The following is a 19862-nucleotide window of genomic DNA, read 5'->3' on the forward strand; positions in this document are numbered from 1 at the left end:
ACGTCGGTGACATATCGCTGTACTTGTTTGGGGGTTCAATTAAGGGAATACTTGTCGAGAGTATGGTTTTGTTTCCAATACTTTGTTCAGGGTGGGGTTTCACACACCAATATACGTAAAGAGGTGCATTTTCAGAATATGACAAAAACCCGTTTAGGGTTTTTGGGGCCCCACGATCGCACATGAAATCCACTCGTCAATAGAAGCCCCCCCCCCCCCTCCCCCGGAGCTTCGCGTAATTTAGTAGCATAGACTTTTAATAACATTTTAATCGCTTTAGGGAATAAAGCTTTGCGACGCGATACTACGTTTTTGTTCGCGCGCATTGAAATCGCGGTCATGGCTGCTTTTTTCCCGATGGGATTTTTGTACAGGGGAAATCTAAACCGCTCAAACCGAAATTACTAGCATTGAGGCTCTTATACCATATCTTCTTGTAATCTTGGTCATGTGTATAAATTGAAATTATCAATGCTAGCACTTGTCTTGGTATTCCGTGCCATGTACCATTTTTCTAGCAATAAGTATATTTCATGGCTTGGGAGGAAAATGTATAGAAGTCGACTTTCTCTAAAATAGGTTTCGAACCATATTTCACGCTATCTGATATTTTTCATCATTAATGTCAGCAGCTAATGTCAATACTGGTATGACAGTGCTCATGGACAAGATCGTGGGCTGCCTGCATGGCGGTGGTCGGAGATTCTGATGATACGAGGGCTGCTGAGTCGGCCTGGGATTCATCCGTATTTCGACACCCGAGTCGATTACAGCAAGCGGGTAGCTGTCTTCTGAAGACAGGTAGACGCAACCAGATAATGGTCGGGTTGAGGATTAGATTGATACACACCAACACATTGCCTAAATCGTCTAAGACACTGAACCAAACAACATCCAAAGTGTCCGGATCTACAGCGCCTAAGTATGCTCCATACTCTACCAACAGCATGCAGCACATGATGACCCAACAACCTGTCGTGCTTGCGACAACCAAAGCGAAGGTCACGATGACGTACTTGCTGCTTTTTGCGCGGCGCACTAGGGCTGCGTCTTCGGGTCTGACGTTGTCCGAAATCTGGACGATTTGTTTGTAGATGAAGAAGTAGGATAGAGCCGTGAGGATTATGCACCCCAGGATGACACAAGGAGATGCACAATAAAGGAGCGTGAGTGACGCGATCTTATGGAATGCTTGAAGGAGAAAAAATAGCAACGCGAATACAATCCAACCGATCACGCAGATAGCAATGGAGAGTCTTGCCGTGTAGGTTCGACCAGAGTAGTTCTCAACGCGAAAGATCATAAGGCGTTCAACAGCAATGGCGAGTGTACTCATCAATGATATGACCAAACTAAAAGTGAACAGGCATACCAACCACGCGGAGAGGTTTCCTACCTTAAATGGAACCTGCATTGAAAAACAAGAGAAAATGAGAAATGAATGATTGAAAAGAAATTAATTGTAAAGATTGGCCCTAAAATTTTTTTCAGAGAATATTTAACTTCTTACACACTATTTCATGCATCTTATAGCCAGTGTGCGGGCAATTTTATGATTTTCATGAGTAATGTGAATATTTGGCGGCGATATTGGATTTTTCGAATTTGCGGGAAATGATCAAGGTTACACGAGTGGCATCATTCATATTCGTAATCAGCACCCTCGAACTGATAAGAAACCATAAATATATATTGTATATATGAAAAAACAACCTTTGGTCAATTTTCTATGGGGCCTATCCTGGGGCCCGTTGCAGAAAGAGTTGCGTTTAAACGCAAGTAAAAAAATCAATCGCAAGTCCCAAATGCGCGCTGCTGATTGGTTGAAAATCAAGTTGCGCATGATTTTTAGAGTTGCGATTGATTTCAACTCTTTCTGCAACGGGCCCCAGACTACTAGTATTTATGAATATCGCGCACGTCTTCAGTAGGTTCGCATAAATAGGTTTCATTATGTAAAATGATGCACAGATGTGAATGGGTTTATAAACTTTAGATTTGATTCCAAAGTTGATGATGATGATGCACAGCATTTGTACAGCGCCATGCATCTCTCAAAGACATTCAAAGGCGCATATTTGGAGGAGCCAGTCAATCTGGGTCGTCTTATAGAAGGGCGCGCACACAGAACTCTGACCCGAAGGTCTCTCCTCCCAATATGCGGGAATCTAGGTGGACTACTACACCGGGGTACCCTTATTCTTATTCGAAGTTTGTGACACCCTATACACGGAGCCTCCATTTAACATCCTATCCGACGGACGGAGTGTTTCCCATTGTAACATAGCCAGCATCTATGAAACAGGGGAGAGACACTTACACACAATGCACTGGCTTCAGTCATCCCCCCTCCCCGGCTTGGACTCGAACCCACGATCTTTGGTTCGACTGGCAGACGCTTTACCGACTGAGCCAACATCGCTCTCATGCTACCGCATGCTCACTGGTCCTACCGATGCATGAACAAACCTGTGTATCATTTTTTTTATAGAAAGGTGGAATTAAGGCTTTTTTTTAAACTGCATAACCAATAGCCGACGCGTGGCTCCCCATGCATCCCGTAAATTTGCCATGCATAATTTTATTATCCATAACTATATATTGTTTTTTTTAATTAGATCCACTAAAAAGGGTCCACTAGCGGCTGGTACTTAACAGTTGGCCGACTACCTTGTTTTCAACAACATGCTAAATGCACTCACAGAATAGAAATCCAACAAATACCTTCATAAGGTGTTTATTGATCAATTGGTGTGCTATTCTCGTCACCCGATCTATTCAATTTCTTCATCCTTGTTGGTGTTTCATAAAGCTGTTCGTAAGTTAAGAGCGACTTTAAGAACCACTGGGGTTCCTTTCTTGCGGTAAATGGTATATTCCTTGTCGATGTTTGAACGCGTTAGAAAGGTTCTCCAGTCGTTCTCAAAGTTGCTCTTAACTTAGTACGAACAGCATTGTGAAACGGCCCAAACTATATGTAATGCATGCTTTTCCGCAATATCTTGCTTTGAAATCTGCCCATCGTTATGAAAGAAATGAAAGGTCATTTGACCAAAATCAGTGGCGTAATTAGCCCCCCAAAAATGAGGGGCTCGAAATGAGGGATATGGCGTATCTCGTAAAGTCAATAGAAAGTTGCGAGCAAAAGCTTTGATATTAATACAAATTAAGAAATCCAAATTTGTGATAGATTTGGCATAATATTCAGAAAATCATATCATATTCCACCCTTATGCCTTTCCTTTCTTTTTTTCCCGATTTCTTTTTTTCCAAGGTAAATTTCTATTTCAAAGATCGTGTAATTTTATTAAGTTGTGCTACTCGTCTAAAGGATGAAAACTTGGTGAAAATATCAAAAGTTGTGATATTCGTCTTCTTAAGGAACAAAACAATGGTGAAATTATCAATTATTACAGAAAAGGTCTCCGCTTTCATCGCAGAGACTCTTTAATTCTTAATTCCAAAATTTAGCAAACTGGAGGGAAGTATTTTCCTGACTCATGTCCCACTTTGTGAAATACACTTCTCAGGAGATCAATACTGATGTATCCTTTTAAAACATTCTTCTCATAACTCTTTATGCACTTCAGCACCCTACAGAGTGGATTTCGGGCCTTCAAACTAACATATCGTTATCACCATTATTGAAAATTTCATATTTCATCCCATAGAATAAATCGGATATAGGCTCCAACACTTTACGAAAAGTTTTAGGCCATTATCACTTTCTATTGCCGAAAAATAATTTTGCTTCACCATTCCAATTTCTTCTCACTTCTATTAATGAGTTTCAGTGACTTTAACACAACTTTAACCACACCTCCCAATGCATTAACCGTGCACTCTATTGACACACACACTCGAATACTGTCATAACTTATGTAACCGAGGACACAAACTTTTTTCTGTAAAATAAAACGTCCTCGTGCGTTCTGTTACTCTTAAGTCAATGGTATGGCAAATGCCTCGACTACATCAACCCCAATGAAGGCATTTTAACATCTGATAACACCCACAATAATGACAATGTAATAAGTCTATATTTCACCTTAGGAAAGTCAGTAATGTTGGAGATGAACATGGCGATGGCCGAGACGCAATCAGCAAGAGCCAAGTTGAAAATGAAAACATGAAGCCCCTTTCTTAATTCCCTTTTAAGTAGCATGGCGCACATCGAGGCGAAGTTCAAGACTGCACCGATGAAGCAGAAGAAAAGTATAGCCAAGTGGTAGATGTAAGCTCTCGTTAGTTCCCCCATCCTTGATTATAGTTTGAAAGCTGCAGTTTGAAATTCACTGTGGATGATTCTAAATAGAACCAAAAAAAACAAAGATTAGGAACGTTGAAATGAAGTAAAGCTGCATGACCCCATCCTCTATCAGTATCCGCTGAACCCGCGTTTCAGCCCTCACTTTCCTCCAAAAGTAAACAACGAACAAAAGCGTAAAAAAAACTGCATGGTCAACTATATAAATTGCGCACACACGTCCGAAGGCGCTCATATGGTGATAGCCCAGATTGCCAAATGTATTCATTTTAACAAAAATATTGTACTACTTTTTCACTAAACTCACTTACACTGTGGTCTTATAATTACCATTTCTAGACATGCTAGAGGTATATATGTGTTTGTATAAGGAAGGAGGTGGGGTGTGTGTATTATTGTATATAAACCCCTTGACATTTTTTTTTGAAATCTGAGTTTGGCCATTGATATCTCCCAACTCCCAATTTTACACAATGCATATTTGGCGTCATTCAAGCGATCGTTTAATTATCTTTAAAAAATGACACCATGCTTGTTATGATTATGTCATTACGAAAAGAGCAGTTGTATTTAAAAGTGTTGGATGAGGTCTGAATTGAAAATCTGCAAAACGAGCAAAGTAAGTTTGGAAATCTTGGTTTGGCCGCCATTAATTTATCCCAACTACCAATTTTACACAATGCATATTTCATAGCATTCAAAAGATCTAAAATTATCCCATGCTTGTTATGATCATGCCATCACGAAAAGAGCAGAATCCAAGAGTGTTGGATGAGGTCTGAATTGAAAAGCTGCAAAACGAGCAGAAATAATCATGAAGGGCCAATATAGAACATGACTCTTTTCTGTGTCAATAGAGATGAAAATCCAATCAAATCAAGCCCTTGCTTCTTCATTGTTTTATGTTTAGTTGTGGTTTGTATAGTGATGATTCTGTAAGATGGTTTGAAATTCCCATGCATGGTTGTTTGTTTGTTATGTGTGGCGTACCCAGGATTTTTCAAAGGGGGGGGGGCAAATTCGTCCACCACAAAATTTGACAAGCAAAAAAAAATAAAAAAAGATCTTCAACTGCAAATAAAGGACATTTCGCGCCTGAAAAAAATTGATAAGCAAAACAAATATTGTGTCATTTTGCAACTTTGAACCTCCATGTGAACCATAATCATATCATGTAGAGTATCACTTTAAAGAAAATTAAATGTTCTATTCATTGATATCAATAACACGTTGATATTTACTAAAACCAAGGAGGGATCGTACATACAAACATACATACATACACCCAAACATACATACATACATAAAGACGATAAAAATATTTATTATATGTTTGAGATTTGATCACGCTCGAAGAAGTATACATCTATTTACATTAGTACACGAACTTTGTGAGACTATAGATGGCAGTGCACCTTAATTCAGTCGTTATCTTTCAGCCCAGGGCTTTCAGCGTCCGACTTGGATAAATATCGGCTTAACATGAAATAAAATTATGTGATTGATAAACAGGCTAAATCATATTTGAGTACCATATAATACAATAAAGTTATTTGCTTTTATGTCAACTCTTCAAACAGAATATTAAACGATATATACATTGACATTAATTACACATTGATATTTACTAAAACCGAGGAGGGATCATCGATCAAAGTAAAAAGAAACCGCTGAGAAACTCACTCATCACCACGGAAAAGGAACAGTGACTTTTAATATTGTGTCATTTTGCAACTTTTGAATTTTGACCTTGCCCCAAATTTCAAGGCACTGCACCTCCATGTGAACTATATTCATATCATGTAGGGTATCATTTAAAGAAAATTAAATGATCTATTTATTGATATTGATTACACATTGACATTTACTAGAACAGAGGAGGGATTATCGATCAAAGTCAGATTTCCAAACTTTTGAGAAGTTTATATATACATATTTATAAATAGGGAATTTGATTGGAGAGAGGTAAAGGAAAAATAAGACATTAAAGTTTAACGCATTTTACCAATACATTATTGCATTCTAACCATAACGTGTTTTCACATTGTGCACAAACATTTCCCTCTAAAAAGTTGAGATCTGTATTCCCCCCCCCCCCCACACACGTACCCCCACATCCTCACACTTCTATGTATTTCGTTTTAGAATTCAATGCCCCGGAAATTCAGATGCTCATGTAAATAAGCAAAAACATGATATATAAGAAGAAATTCTTCAGTGTGTCGGTTATTGAATACTTACTTTGTTTTTACAATGTTGTCCGAACGATGTCAACTCATTAATTAAAAGTGTAATATCCGATAAACCGATATTTCGAGTCTACTGTATTGCCCCGTTGATGAACTTAAACGTTGTGTACTTTGCACATCAGATGTTTCAAGTATTATATGGATAAGCAAGTTCGTAATTCTACTCTGCGCATGATCAGAACGTTATATGCATGATCATAGAAATGGGTACTCAAGTGACATGGTGTTTAAAATCTAAGCACTCACGTTGATATCTTGATTATTTTTATATTCATTCGAATTGTGTTTTTCACTTACATAAAAACAAGAACAATGCTTCCACGAACGACTGGTATTTCACACTTTGCAAAGTACGTTGTACAGCATGCTATGATATGCATTCGAATTAGAAATGCAACAAATACCTTCAGAGAGTGTTCACTGGTGTGCCATTCTAGTCACCTGGTCTATTCAATTTCTTCATCGTGCTATGACTTGTTAGGCATGCTTATGTAATATCTTGTTATGTAATATCTTGCTTTGAAATTTGCCTATCATAATGAAAGAAATAAAAGGTAATCTGAAAAAAATAGTCCATGAAATAACTCCGAACTGGTCTATTCACGGCATTCAAGCTTACCGACGAGTGACAAGACATTCATACGTTGACTTACTATACCGACTCGAGTATCCAGCACTGATCAAGTACGATAAAGAAATGTATGGGCCCATGCACAAACATATTAGAGTCTCTATATTGTCCCCAGACAATTGGGCCCATGAAATGCTTGTAGGATCTTGGGTACGTCTTACAAACAGTTGCGATTGATCCGATCAGTTGTAACTATGGAAAGGCAGCAATTTTGTTCAAAATAGTTTCTAGAAATGATATTTAGTCATACATTAACTGTTTTCTTGACAATTCAGTACGCTTATCTTTGTTTCCTAAAGGCATGGTCACACCGCCCGAGCGTTGTTGGAGAGGTCGTGGAGCGGAAGGGAAAGAGGGTCGAATTTCGCTCACAAAATTGGGGGGGGAATCGAAAACAAAAATCGAAGTATAAAATGGTGAACGGTAGCGAGCGGTGATGATTTTTTTTCTCTCTCCGCTCCACGACCGCTCCAACAACGCTCAGGCGGTGTGACCATGCCTTAAGGACATTGAGCAAATTTCCAAAAGGAAAAACTATGACATTGATGGTTTTCCATATACTTGAGATCGATCAGATCGATTGTAACTGTTTGTAAGACGGGACCCTGATGCTGGATGAGCCTACTCACCCATAGTTGTTTACATAGTGCCCAAAACTGTAACTGTGGATATTCAGTCGAACGAACGTTGGATATACATGTCTTTCGAGAACTTTCTTGAAACTTCTTCCTACATGCCCAGCTATGCAAATGGATAATGCGAATCGAAGGTAAGGTTCCATGAGCCAAATAACAACAGGAGGGCTAAAGATATTCGTTCGACCCAAACTATTCGATTTTTTTTCAATTTGATATTGCCGATTGACAAAAGTCTCTGAATATGATTGAAAATCTAACACTGATTCTAGAAATGGCAACTACTGAACTTCCTTTGCCCACATTGGGAAGATAGAAAACGACTTTGGAACTATTTTCGACTGGCGGAAGAATTAGCGCTATTTTACTGTATCAGTTGATATTTATTTTCCATATCACAATGTTAAAAAACAATACAATGTAAATGTATGTACATAATAAAAAATCAAAAGTGAGATGGCTGGATATACCCACTCAGCTTTGTTAATGTAACAAAACTGTTCTTCCCTGGGGTCCAGAAAATATGTAACAACAGTTACTGTACATAACATACAGTGCGTCCCAGAATAAACGAAACCGAGATTTAGCGATCATTTATCATAACTTAATCATAAATAGAATAGACAAATGACCTACCAATTTAAAGCTTAGAATCTCCTCTTTCATCTGATATTACTTAGATTATTTCTTATTCACGCATGAGTGAGCAAATGCAATTTGAAGAAAGGATATCAAAAACTCATTTGGCGGGGGTTATCTGGGTTTCAAAAAGAAAACCACATTTTTGAAAAGTTCAATATCTGCTCTTTAATTTGGTACCAAAATTACAAAAAATGGTCAAGAAATAAAAAAGTTCTGTTCATTTGAAATAAGGCTTGTATTTCCATAATTTCATGAGATAAACGTGTTTTCACCGGTTTCCCACAGAAGCTTTCGCATGGTGAACAAAAGATTTAATGCATGGCTGATCGTCAACAAAACAGAGTGTCGAGAGATTTTGAAAGCCATCCTGGAGAACCTCTTCATTTTATGAAATTATTGAAATTCAAGCCTTATTTCAAATGACCAGAACTTTGTTATTTCGTGACCATTTTCTGTAATTTAGGTATCAAATTAAAGAGGAGATATTGAACTTTTCAAAAATGTGGTTTTCTATTTGAAACCCAGATACCCCCCGCCAAATGAGTTTTTGATATCCTTTCTTCAAATTGCATTTGCTCACTCATGCGTGAATAAGAAATAATCTAAGTAATATCAGATGAAAGAGGAGATTCTAAGCTTTAAATTGGTAGGTCATTTGTCTATTTTATTTATGATTAAGTAATGATAAATGATCGCTAAATCTCGGTTTCGTTTTTTCTGGGACGCACTGTATAATAGAATTAAGCATAAGAAATAATTGGGCTAAACAATAATGAAAAACAACAAAAAGAATACAAGAGAATACATCTATACCTAAACGCGACCCCCCCATCCCCACTCACCCACTTGTCGCTACTATTTCTTTTAAAGGTCAGGGCAAGACTGAATTAACTGATTTAAATTTTTATAAAAAGTAAATAGGCTATTTGACAATTTTATGGTAGATAGTAGGTTGTTATATTCTTGTGATCCTCTATATAAAAACGTTCTTCGACAGCATTCACTCTTGGGTTTGGGAATTTTAATATTTCCTTGCGATCGGAGGGAATACGAATGATTACAATATTGATAAGACTCTCCTAAATAAGGTGGGGCTAAGTTATGAAGGGATTTGTATACCATTATATTTAAATGTGATTTACGCCTTGATTTAAGAGACTGCCATCCTAGTTTTATATGAATATCATTGTCCGAAACGTGATTAAACGGATTTATTTTTAAAATGAGACGTCCGGCCCTATTTTGTATTTTTTGCAAACGTTCAGTGTGTTTTTTGCTTGCCGAATCATAAACAATATCTGCATAATCAAAAAGTGGAAGGATAATAGAATTGTAAACTATCTTAAGATTGGATTCTGATATAAAATGTCTAAGACGGGCCAGAAAGCTGACTACCTTACTAATTTTAGTGCACATTTCGTCAATGTGTATATTCCATTTTAACTTTGGATCAAGGTACATTCCCAGATATTTAACAGTATTTCGTTGATCAATACGTTTACCAGATATAGTTACATTTAAAGTATCACATTTAGATAGCATTTTCCCAGTTCCAAATAACATGCAAATGGTTTTGTTAACATTAGGACTTAGTATATTACAGCATAACCAGTTATAAATTTTACGGAGATCAAAATTTATATTTTTTTTTCAATAATATCAACATTTCTATGAGAAAAATACAACACTGTATCATCTGCATATAAATGCAATTTGCAGTTTTTTACTTGTGTTATGAGATCATTTATGTAAATTGTAAATAAAATTGGTCCAAGTATGGAGCCCTGAGGAATTCCATAATCTACATATGATATATTTGATATTACAGAATCTATTAAAGTACACATCTTCCTATTGTACAAGTAACTTTCGAACCAGTGTAAGGCGTCCGTCGAAACGCCAATTCTTGAGAGTTTTCTAATAAGTATTGTAGTATCTACGGTGTCAAAAGCTTTTTTCAGGTCGATGAACACAGCACCAGTATAAAAGCCATTATCCATTTCTTTCAACCAATCATCGGTAACTTTCAATAAAGACGTTACAGTCGAATGCTTTTCTCTGAAGCCCGACTGTTGGGTACAAAGTATATTGTTTTCTTTCATGTAAGATTTCAATTGATTACTAACAAGTTTCTCAAGAATTTTCGAAACAGTTGGTAAAATTGATATCGGTCTAAAATTAGAAGGGTCATCTTTGTTACCAGATTTAAATAATGGTATTACTTTAGCAGTTTTAAACTGATTAGGAAAAACACAATCTAGTAGTGACTTATTAAAGAGATAAGTTAAAGAAGGAACTATAACAGCAGAAGATAATTTTAAAAACTGTGCTGTGATTCCATCAATTCCATAAGAAGGTTTATTTTTCAAGAGATTTATTTCTTTTAAAACAGCTGCCTCTGATAATACTCTAAAATTGAAAAAAAGATACGGCTTGATACTCTTGATTAGATATGGATTCATTTGTAATAGGAATTGTGGATGCTAAATGATTGCCAACGTTTGCAAAATACTCGTTAAATTTTTCACTTTTTTCGAACAAACTTTCACTATCTGTTTGAATTATATTTTTATTACTATTGGTGCGTGGTAATAAAGATGTCAATACTTTCCAGGTGTTACCAGAATTTTCTTTTATTTTCAATATCTTTTCCGAATAATATTTTTTCTTTCTTTTCCTTATCTCAAAAGTAACATTATTTCTCAGTTTTCTGTATTCTTTCATCATTGTTTCATCTGTATTTTTCCAAGCTTTTCGCTTTAATTTATCTCTTTTTCTTATCAATTCAAAAATATATGAATTCATCCATGGAGACTTCTTATTATTAACTTTCTTGCTCTTGATAGGCATATGCTGGTTAACAACATTCATAAGTAAAGCCTCCCATTTACTGACTGCTTCACTGATACACGTACAATCAAGAATTTCATGCCAAGGTTGATTACTTAAATCATCTAAATAAGATTCTAAATCAAAACCAGAAAATTTTCTATAATTAATAACTCGAGAAGAATTTTCAGTCTTTGACTTCCATATTAAATAACTTAAAGAGTGATCACTCATTCCAACATGCAAAACACCATGTGATTTTATTTTCTCAATTGAGTTAGTTAACATATGGTCAATGAGTGTCATTGTTTTTGCTGTAATCCTGGTATAATCTGTTGTATTAATTTGCTGTAATGAAAATAAGTTATGTATATCACTTAAACGTTTTAAATCGGACGATCCAGATATTTTCAGTAAATCACAGTTTGTATCTCCCATGACAATAATTGAATAATTAAAAGTATCCAAGAATGATAACAAATTTTCATATTGAAGATATAAATGAACTTTGCTATTAGGTGGTCTATACCAAGTAAGAAAAATGATTGGATTAGAGAATTTTGGTCGAATAATTAATGGGATGATTTCTAAGGAATTTACAGCATCATATTTAATAAGTTCAAAAGACAAAGAATTACGTATATACACGGCCACTCCGCCACCATTCCTATTTCTGTCTTTTCGAACAAGGTTAAAATTATCAATATTTAGTTCACTGTCAAAAATAGAATCGTCAAGGAATGTTTCATTTAATGCAAGAAGATGAATATCGTTACTATGTAAACACAATTTGATTTCATCTTTATTACGGAGAAGACTCCAGACATTAAGATGAGCAAATTTAAGGCCTTTTCCTTTCAAACAGTCAACATTTAAAGGATTTGAATATTCATGACATGGGTGGAATCATAATCAAATATATCATGAACATTTTGAATATCATTTACAAAGTCATCATCAGTACCAAAGAAGGGTAAATGGTTAAAAAGACATTTCGAACATTCCCAATTAAAGAAATGGTGAGAAGGATCATTGTAAGTTTTAATACTTATATCAGTGCAACATATATGAACCCACTTTTTGCACTTTGTGCACTGTAATGCCCTATGGTTATTTTTTTACAATTTTAAGGCAACTTACACACGAAAAAGTCCTAACCATTTAACAATGCAAATATATATATATCAAAAGCAACTTAAAAGCAAAAACAACAACTTACAGGATTATTGGATTTTAATACAATTAAAGAAGAATGCACCAATGCATAAAAAGTCATTGGTCATACTGAATTGAGCATGACAATCATTCAGAAAAGAATTTATATCAGGTCCGATTCACTCTCGTCTTTGATGACACGTTTAATAGTCTTTCCTCCACTTGCTGGGAGGAGAGCTATTATTCGTCCGTCGGAAGTCCAAGCAGCTAGGACTTTTGTTGCAGCCTTAGTCTTTTTCAGAAGCTCTGCATTTTGCTTCGTTAGATCTTCGTCGATTCCTAGTTTTTTTCCTTTGAGGTTACGACGTTTTGATAGAATGAGATTACGAGTCCGATAGGAGATGAACTTTGCTATTATGACCCGTGGCCTAGTCAAAGACTTGCTGCTGCGAGTCACTCTAGTTGATTGCGATTCTGACGATTTCTTTGTGCTCAGACGATGCGATCTTTCAATATCATCCTTGGGTATTGAGAGATTCAAATTTTCACGAGCGAGTCTGCAGATAAGGTCATCGGTGTCCTCTCCTTCAGATTCGGGGATGCCATAAAAACGTAGACAATTACGCCGACTGTATTGTTCTTGGTCATTCGCTGTCCGTTGAAGCATACGAAGAGATTCACGTTGACCGTCGATGGGGTTTGATAGGGTAGCGATCCCTTTGTTCTTAGTTGCAAGCTTACTTTCGAGGTCCAGTAATCTTCCTTCGCTCTCTTCAATTCTGCCGATGATCTTGTGAAATGCATCTTCAACAGCTTCACGCACTACTTGGCGAATTGTATTGAGAAACTTATCACCATTCATGTAGCTCTTAATTGCATCGTCGGTAATCGATTCGATTTTATTTTGGGTCAAACCCTCTGGCATGTTGATAGGGAATTGTGAAGAAAACTGTAAAATAGAAGCTGTTGGACCCAGGGTTTCAAATCTGCACAGTGTATAGGCCTTCTGTACGATAAGTGTTGTATATGTAAAAAGCCAAAAAGTTCATAAAAAGTTCATAAAGGTATAGCAAAATGTAGAATACTGGCTCAAATAAAGCAATGCGTTTTGACGAAAAGTATATAGGATGGCAAGATATGACACGATGATAACATTCACATTGCGATAAAGCAGTGTAATACTAGTATAGTGAGGAATATCAATAAAGAATTATAACTTTCACTTTGCGATAAATCAATGTAGTATAATGACGAATATCAATAAAGAATGAAGTCCAAACTCCAAGAACGGTGATATATAAATCGGAGACAATCAGTTGATAAATTTGATCCCAATTCATAGGAAATGACGTTCTATTTTTTAAAATGAGCTTGCTACGATACCCTTTCCTGGTCAGATACGGAATGTTAGATATATATCCTATCCAATGGTAGTAAACATTCGACCTTCTATTTTTTATGAATTTTTCATAAGTACCATTTAACACACAAGTCTATGGGGAATGCTTACCGCGCGTGACACCTATTATGTAATGCAGAGGAATTCCCTAGTAGTGGATGGAATATCTGTCAGTAGCAAGCAATTTCTCACCGATGTCAATATGTTTATACATTCATCTAGTGGTACAAAATATGGATTTAATGGCCTAGCACAGCTATATCCGGTAGAGTTAGTAGGTCTGTGTACATGGAACTGGCCACTGAAGTTTATCTATTGTTACTAGGGGTGCTGTGACAATGCTCAGCACCCCCAGTAACAATAGACTAATCCTCCGTGGATAGGTCCCCAGCAGTGACTGTGTATGTAAGCCTGGGAATGAATAGACTGGTCAAGTCTAGGCCTCTGATGTTCTGATTCATCATTGTTTTGTGATTATGGTGATCACCTACTTAATGTTTGAAAGGCCTTTAAAATTGCTCATGTTAAATTGTTCTATGGAAGGGGGTAGTCAGGAGAACTCTGAGAACTTTACTAAAAAGAAGAGTGGTACCTTCAAGAAGGTATTCAGAAAAGGGCACAGAGTGAGGTAAGGTATCTAATCAAATATCTAATAGTGCTCAAGTAAAGCCCCTTTCACAATTGACGTACGACCTGTTTACGACTGCCTGCAACAGTTTTTCTTGTCGTTGCACGATCGATCTCTTGGTGTATTGCGAGCACTCGCAGTCGTTGTAGACGATCGCACGAACTCGAGGTGGTCGGAGGTGGTCGTGACTGGTCGTACCTGAACTTTGACCATGTTCAAAATCCAAACGCGATTAAATACGACTGATTCCCTCCCATCAGGTCGTACCATCGGTGGGGCGATCATCGTGCGAGTGTTGTTCAACATTGTACGATTCAGTGTGCGAGAGGTGGCGCAACTAAGTATAGTCGCATTTACTTGACTGGAGGTCGCACAACACTTGCACATGTGCTAGCGGCCTACATGTACAGAGACCACTGATCAGTGACAGAGACCTGTCTTGCGACTGGGTGCGATTAATATAGACTGTGGGATGGACAAGGAAAATGTCTCTAGTTTTTCATTTCCGTGGGGCGGCAAATGCAACCACGGTCCTTGGACATGATAATATGTAAAATATTATGAGTGAATACATGCAACATGTTGCCATCGCTAAATTCTGCTCCTGACCTCAAAATTAAAATAATAATATGCAAAATCGTACCATTGATTCGACTGGAAATTCCGCCATTCACCCCATGTGTTAAGGACTCCCGCGAACGCACGCAAGCGTGTACAATGCATGTAACCTCGTTCGCGTTTATTTTTTATTCGTTGTAGAATCTACGATGGCGGATAAGATGTCTTCGTCGTGTTTTGACAGCGAAAATGACGATTTGCCACTAGCAAATATATGCTACATGCACGTCTTACCCAAGGAAAGAGGGCCAGTAAATTTCTTTCAAGTAAAGAGCTAGAACAAATTTAGCCTTTGCTGCATTCGTTGGTGTAGACTACCTGGGACTTCGGAATAAAAATAGCTATTCGTGCAGCAGAGAAGTTTGCGATTGACTTGCATGCAGCCCGGCCCAGGGAGCAGTGGCTTAACAGGGGGGGCAAGCTGTCCCCCTGGTGGAGTTCACCAGAAATCAAAAAAAAAGGGAAAAGAAGAAAAGGGGAAGAAACAAAGGGAAAAAAGAGGAAAGGGGGAAGGGAACTAAGAAAAAACATAAAAAGTGAAAACTGGAAAAGGAAAGAAAGAAGAACAGTTAGATTGTCATGAAAAAGTGATTTTATTTTTAAAAAATCGACTCGAGGTGTGCCCCCTCTTTTGAAAGTAACGCGGTACATCTATATTTATTTTGATCCATTCGGATCTTGCTGAAATGCTGGCCGGGCTGCATGCAAGTCAATCGCAAACTTCTCTGCTGCTCGAATAGCTATTTTTATTCTGAAGTCCCAGGTATACACCAACGAATGCAGCAAAGGCTTGAATTTGTTCTAGCTCTTTACTTGAAGAAATTTACTGGCCATCTTTTCTTGGGTAAGACGTGCATGTAGCATACATTTACTATTGGTAAATCGTCATTTTCGCTGTCAAGACACGACGAAGACGACATCTTATCCGCCATCGTAGATTCTACAACGAATAAAAAATAAACGCGAACAAGGTTACATGCATTGTACACGCTTGCGCGCGTTCGCGGAAGTCCTTAACACATGGGTTGAATGGCGGAATTTCCAGTCGAATCAATGGTATACGATTTCGCATATTATTATTTTAATTTTGAGGTCAGGAGCAGAATTTAGCGATGGCAACATGTTGCATGTATTCACTCATAATATTTTACATATTATCCTGTCCAAGGACCGTGGTTGCATTTGCCGCCCCACGGAAAGTCACAATTTTAGCGACCATCCCACAGTCTAATACTGTTGCAAAACCGATCCAACGGCTTGCAACATTGCACTACCGTTTCATTCGCATTTATGCGACCGTTCCACTCGCAATCCCTCGTGCAACACTCGCATGTGATCGCACGAGCACAATCACATGCGACTTACTCGTGCAACGGGGTTTACTAGTTGTTTTTGTTGTACGACAGCTGTTGCAACTATGAAAGCCTCTGTACGATCTTATGAGATAGCTAGCGATTGATGCCTGTTGCAGCCTGTCGCACGATCAAAAGGTCGCAAATGGTCGTACGTCAATGGTGAAAGGGGCTTAAGAAGGGGGCCGGTTGTGTGCTCCAATCTAAGTCTCCCCCCCCCCCTTATAAGCCATGAAATATATAAAATTCTCTATCTATCTATCCGTTTATGTATCTCATTCTTCTTACATCTGATGCTAATAGACAATACCCCTAGGAAGATTTTGATATGAAGGTCATAAGTAATATGTTCTCATTCTTTTATTATATCCTCATTCAATCTCATATATCTGGTAATTATGTTTGGGGCAGTTCTGGTATCCTCATATTTACCCAAAATGTACATACACCTTTATATTACAAGGAGAATGGGGGCCTTTATTGTCATTGCATTCACTGATGAATGGGCTATATGCAGGTAGGATATGTGTACATCATATAATGAATATAACATGTATGAGTAACACATTAAAATGGGTCATTGTATGCATATCTTTGTGCTAGTGTGAGTGTCCGGTTTTTAAATAATGGCAAAGAAGCTATTCTAAAAAATGAAATTCATAAGTCATATAACATAAGTTCCACGAGCCTATAATTACAACAGGAGAGCTTAAGATTTTCGTTCGACTCAACCCATTCGATTTTTTTTCAATTTGATATTGCTGATTGACAAAAGTGTATGAATATGATTGAAAATCTAACAACGATTCTAGAAATGGTAACTACTGAACTTCCTTTGCCCACATTGGGAAGATATAAAATGACTTAGGAACTATTTTTTGACCGGCGGAAGAATTAGGGCTATTTTACTGTTTCAGTTTATAAATTTGATCCCATCATAGTTATCTTCATAAATGGCGATTTATTTTTAAAATGAGCTGGCTACGATACCCTTCCCTGGTCAGATATATATCCTATCCAATGGTAGTAAACATTCGACCCTCTAATTTCATGTTTGTTTTTCATGAATTTTTCAAAAGTGCCATTTTAACACACAAGTCTATGGGGAATGTTTTACACGCGTGACCTTACCAGTTGTGGTAATGATCCGTCACGCGCGTAAAAGGATCTCTCAAAATGAGGTCGAACAGAATCAAATAAAATGATCACCCAAGTATTTGTAATGTATGTATTAAAACAATGCCCAAATGGCTTAGAAAAAAATGTGATTGTTGAGAAATGGGCACAATGAGAACGGAATTCCATAAAGTATTTGGTCATTTTCCAAACAATACTGTCGCTTATATGCCTTTTTACTTTCAAGGTGTTATGGTGATCATCAGAATTATCTAAGATTTTATGATTTCACGAATTGTATTTCAGATCTAGACCTCTGATTTTATGTTAGCATTTAACATTGATTTTAAAGACTTTCTCACTGAAATATATAGTTGGCTGCAACTACTTTCTTTAATACATGTACCCGGACATGTACCTTTGATTGTGCATTATTGAATACAAGTCAGCTAATTCCATTTCTCCCTCCTTGTCATATCATTCTTTCTGTAGGAAGATTTAGATGTTTATAAGTATTCATGTTTATTTGCATTTCTCTTTCAAAAAATATTAATGGATTCCAGCTATTTTCAAGGTTCCAATCAATTTCGACTTTAAATTTCAATAACTTTTTTGTTTGTTATCCGCTTTTGATGAGACTTTTGGCATTTGCTCCGTGACTTTTACTCTATCAGATATGAATATTTTCAGCCTGGAACTTCCTTTTAACAGACATTACTAATATTATAACAATAACCGTTCCTGGTGCCATTTTCAAAAAAAAAAACATATTGTAATGCCATCACGCCATTATTCCAATTCCCAGATTTTTCAGCAATGAACAATATTGCTTTATTTCAATTAAACAAACAAAAAACCAACTGTGCCATTGGTCGAGATATTTAGAACGGGAACGATCGTAGCGAGCGAGCGCTTAAACCCTTTCCCTTTCCTTTTTAAGACTGTATTTACTATTCACTTTATTTGTTTATTTTTTAAGAGAGTTACGTGAAGATATATATTTTTTTTCTTCATTTTTATGGTGATTTATTATGGGACGATTGCATCCCAATTTCATCATCTGAGAGGGAAATGAAAAGGAAGCGCTTCCACAGAGGGCTGTCAGTTATTCAATTCAATTCTTTATTCCATGTCCCATTCAAAACAAAATACAAAATAATCTAAAGTAATACAAATCAAGTACAGTTTTACAGACGAGCATTCTTACTTCGTAAAAAACAGTATAATATTGAGCATAAATGGAAATGAGGGGGGTCCCCTAAAAAGCAAATCTTGCAAAGTATGGATCCCCCTAATTTGGAAATGAAGAAAATATAGTCGACTTATTCATGTATGCGTATGTATACAGGAAAGAAAAAAGAGAAGGAACAAAAAGGTCGAAATCATATTGATGTAAACATAACTGAACAAATGCAAAGCTATTCACACAAAGAGATCTTCGCTGTAAAGGATACGTTGCGCAATAGAAGAAAAAGCAGAAAGAGAGAGTGAATGTCAAGACATAGAAGACAAGACAAAATAAGAGACCGGACAGAACAAGACAAGATAATAACATGTAAGTAATTTTTCTTTAAAGGAGAAAAAGTCAGAATGGGGAAGGGCTGACCACAAACCAGCTTGATTTGGTGAAGTAACAAAAGATGATATAACTGGACATATAAGATGAAAAAGATAAGACAATAAAAATGAAAATAATGTAAGGATGATAAGAAGTCCAACCATCATATTATTATTTTATGCCATTTTGCATGTTTAGGCGCAAGCCTCCTTTTTAACCCCAGACAAAAACATTCCGTGTTCGCTCAGCATGAACGAAAGTAAATTATTTTAATGGCATTTGAAGGATAAGACTTTAGAGCACCTATTGACACCAAAATATAGATATCATTATTTGAAACAAAAATTTTATAGACTTTCCAAATCTGTCCAGTTTTTGCACTGTATAAAGAGACGCTGTCTTTAACATTATTAGACAGGGAGTTCCAGAATTTCGGACCGTTGAATAGGAATGTATTTTGGGCCTGTACTAATGTATTGACCTTGCAGTGAAGCTGTGTTTGCAATAATCATCGGGCCTATATCCTTTGTCAAAAATCTGTTAGATAAAAAAAAATGAATGCAATATCTGACCGTTGAGCACAAGAAAAAGGGCACATTAATCTAAAAAAAGAGACCTATTTAATCATGAGATCTCCTTTTAGAAGTGGTATCCTCCAAGAGAGTTCAATTTCGTCGCTTCTGATATTATTGGCACACTATCAACCACCTTATGAGCGGTACCGCTTGCAATTCTACACAGTCCCGGTTCTAAGATCAAGTTAAGCCGGTCTGAAGAATTAGG

General features: G+C 36.9%; 1 protein-coding gene across 6 annotated transcripts; it reads right to left on the minus strand.

Moving 5' to 3' along the window:
* Positions 1 to 216: 216 nt before the first annotated feature.
* LOC121415654 lies at positions 217 to 12579 on the minus strand. Of its 6 annotated transcripts, none has more exons than XM_041608947.1 (3): positions 12473 to 12579; positions 4049 to 4307; positions 217 to 1408 (listed from the first exon to the last, which is right to left on the minus strand). In XM_041608947.1, the coding sequence occupies exons 2-3, from the start codon at positions 4256 to 4258 to the stop codon at positions 626 to 628; spliced, it is 993 nt and encodes a 330-aa protein (XP_041464881.1). In that variant the 5' UTR covers positions 4259 to 4307; positions 12473 to 12579; the 3' UTR covers positions 217 to 625. The 6 variants fall into 6 exon arrangements, with proteins under 6 accessions (XP_041464881.1, XP_041464880.1, XP_041464883.1 ...); XM_041608946.1 differs by lacking the exon at positions 12473 to 12579 and adding an exon at positions 7777 to 7880; XM_041608949.1 differs by lacking the exon at positions 12473 to 12579 and adding an exon at positions 7175 to 7192.
* Between the last annotated feature and the right edge of the window lie 7283 nt (positions 12580 to 19862).

The sequence above is a fragment of the Lytechinus variegatus genome, chromosome 5 (genome assembly GCF_018143015.1).
Source record: "Lytechinus variegatus isolate NC3 chromosome 5, Lvar_3.0, whole genome shotgun sequence".
NCBI classification, from domain to species: domain Eukaryota; kingdom Metazoa; phylum Echinodermata; class Echinoidea; order Temnopleuroida; family Toxopneustidae; genus Lytechinus; species Lytechinus variegatus.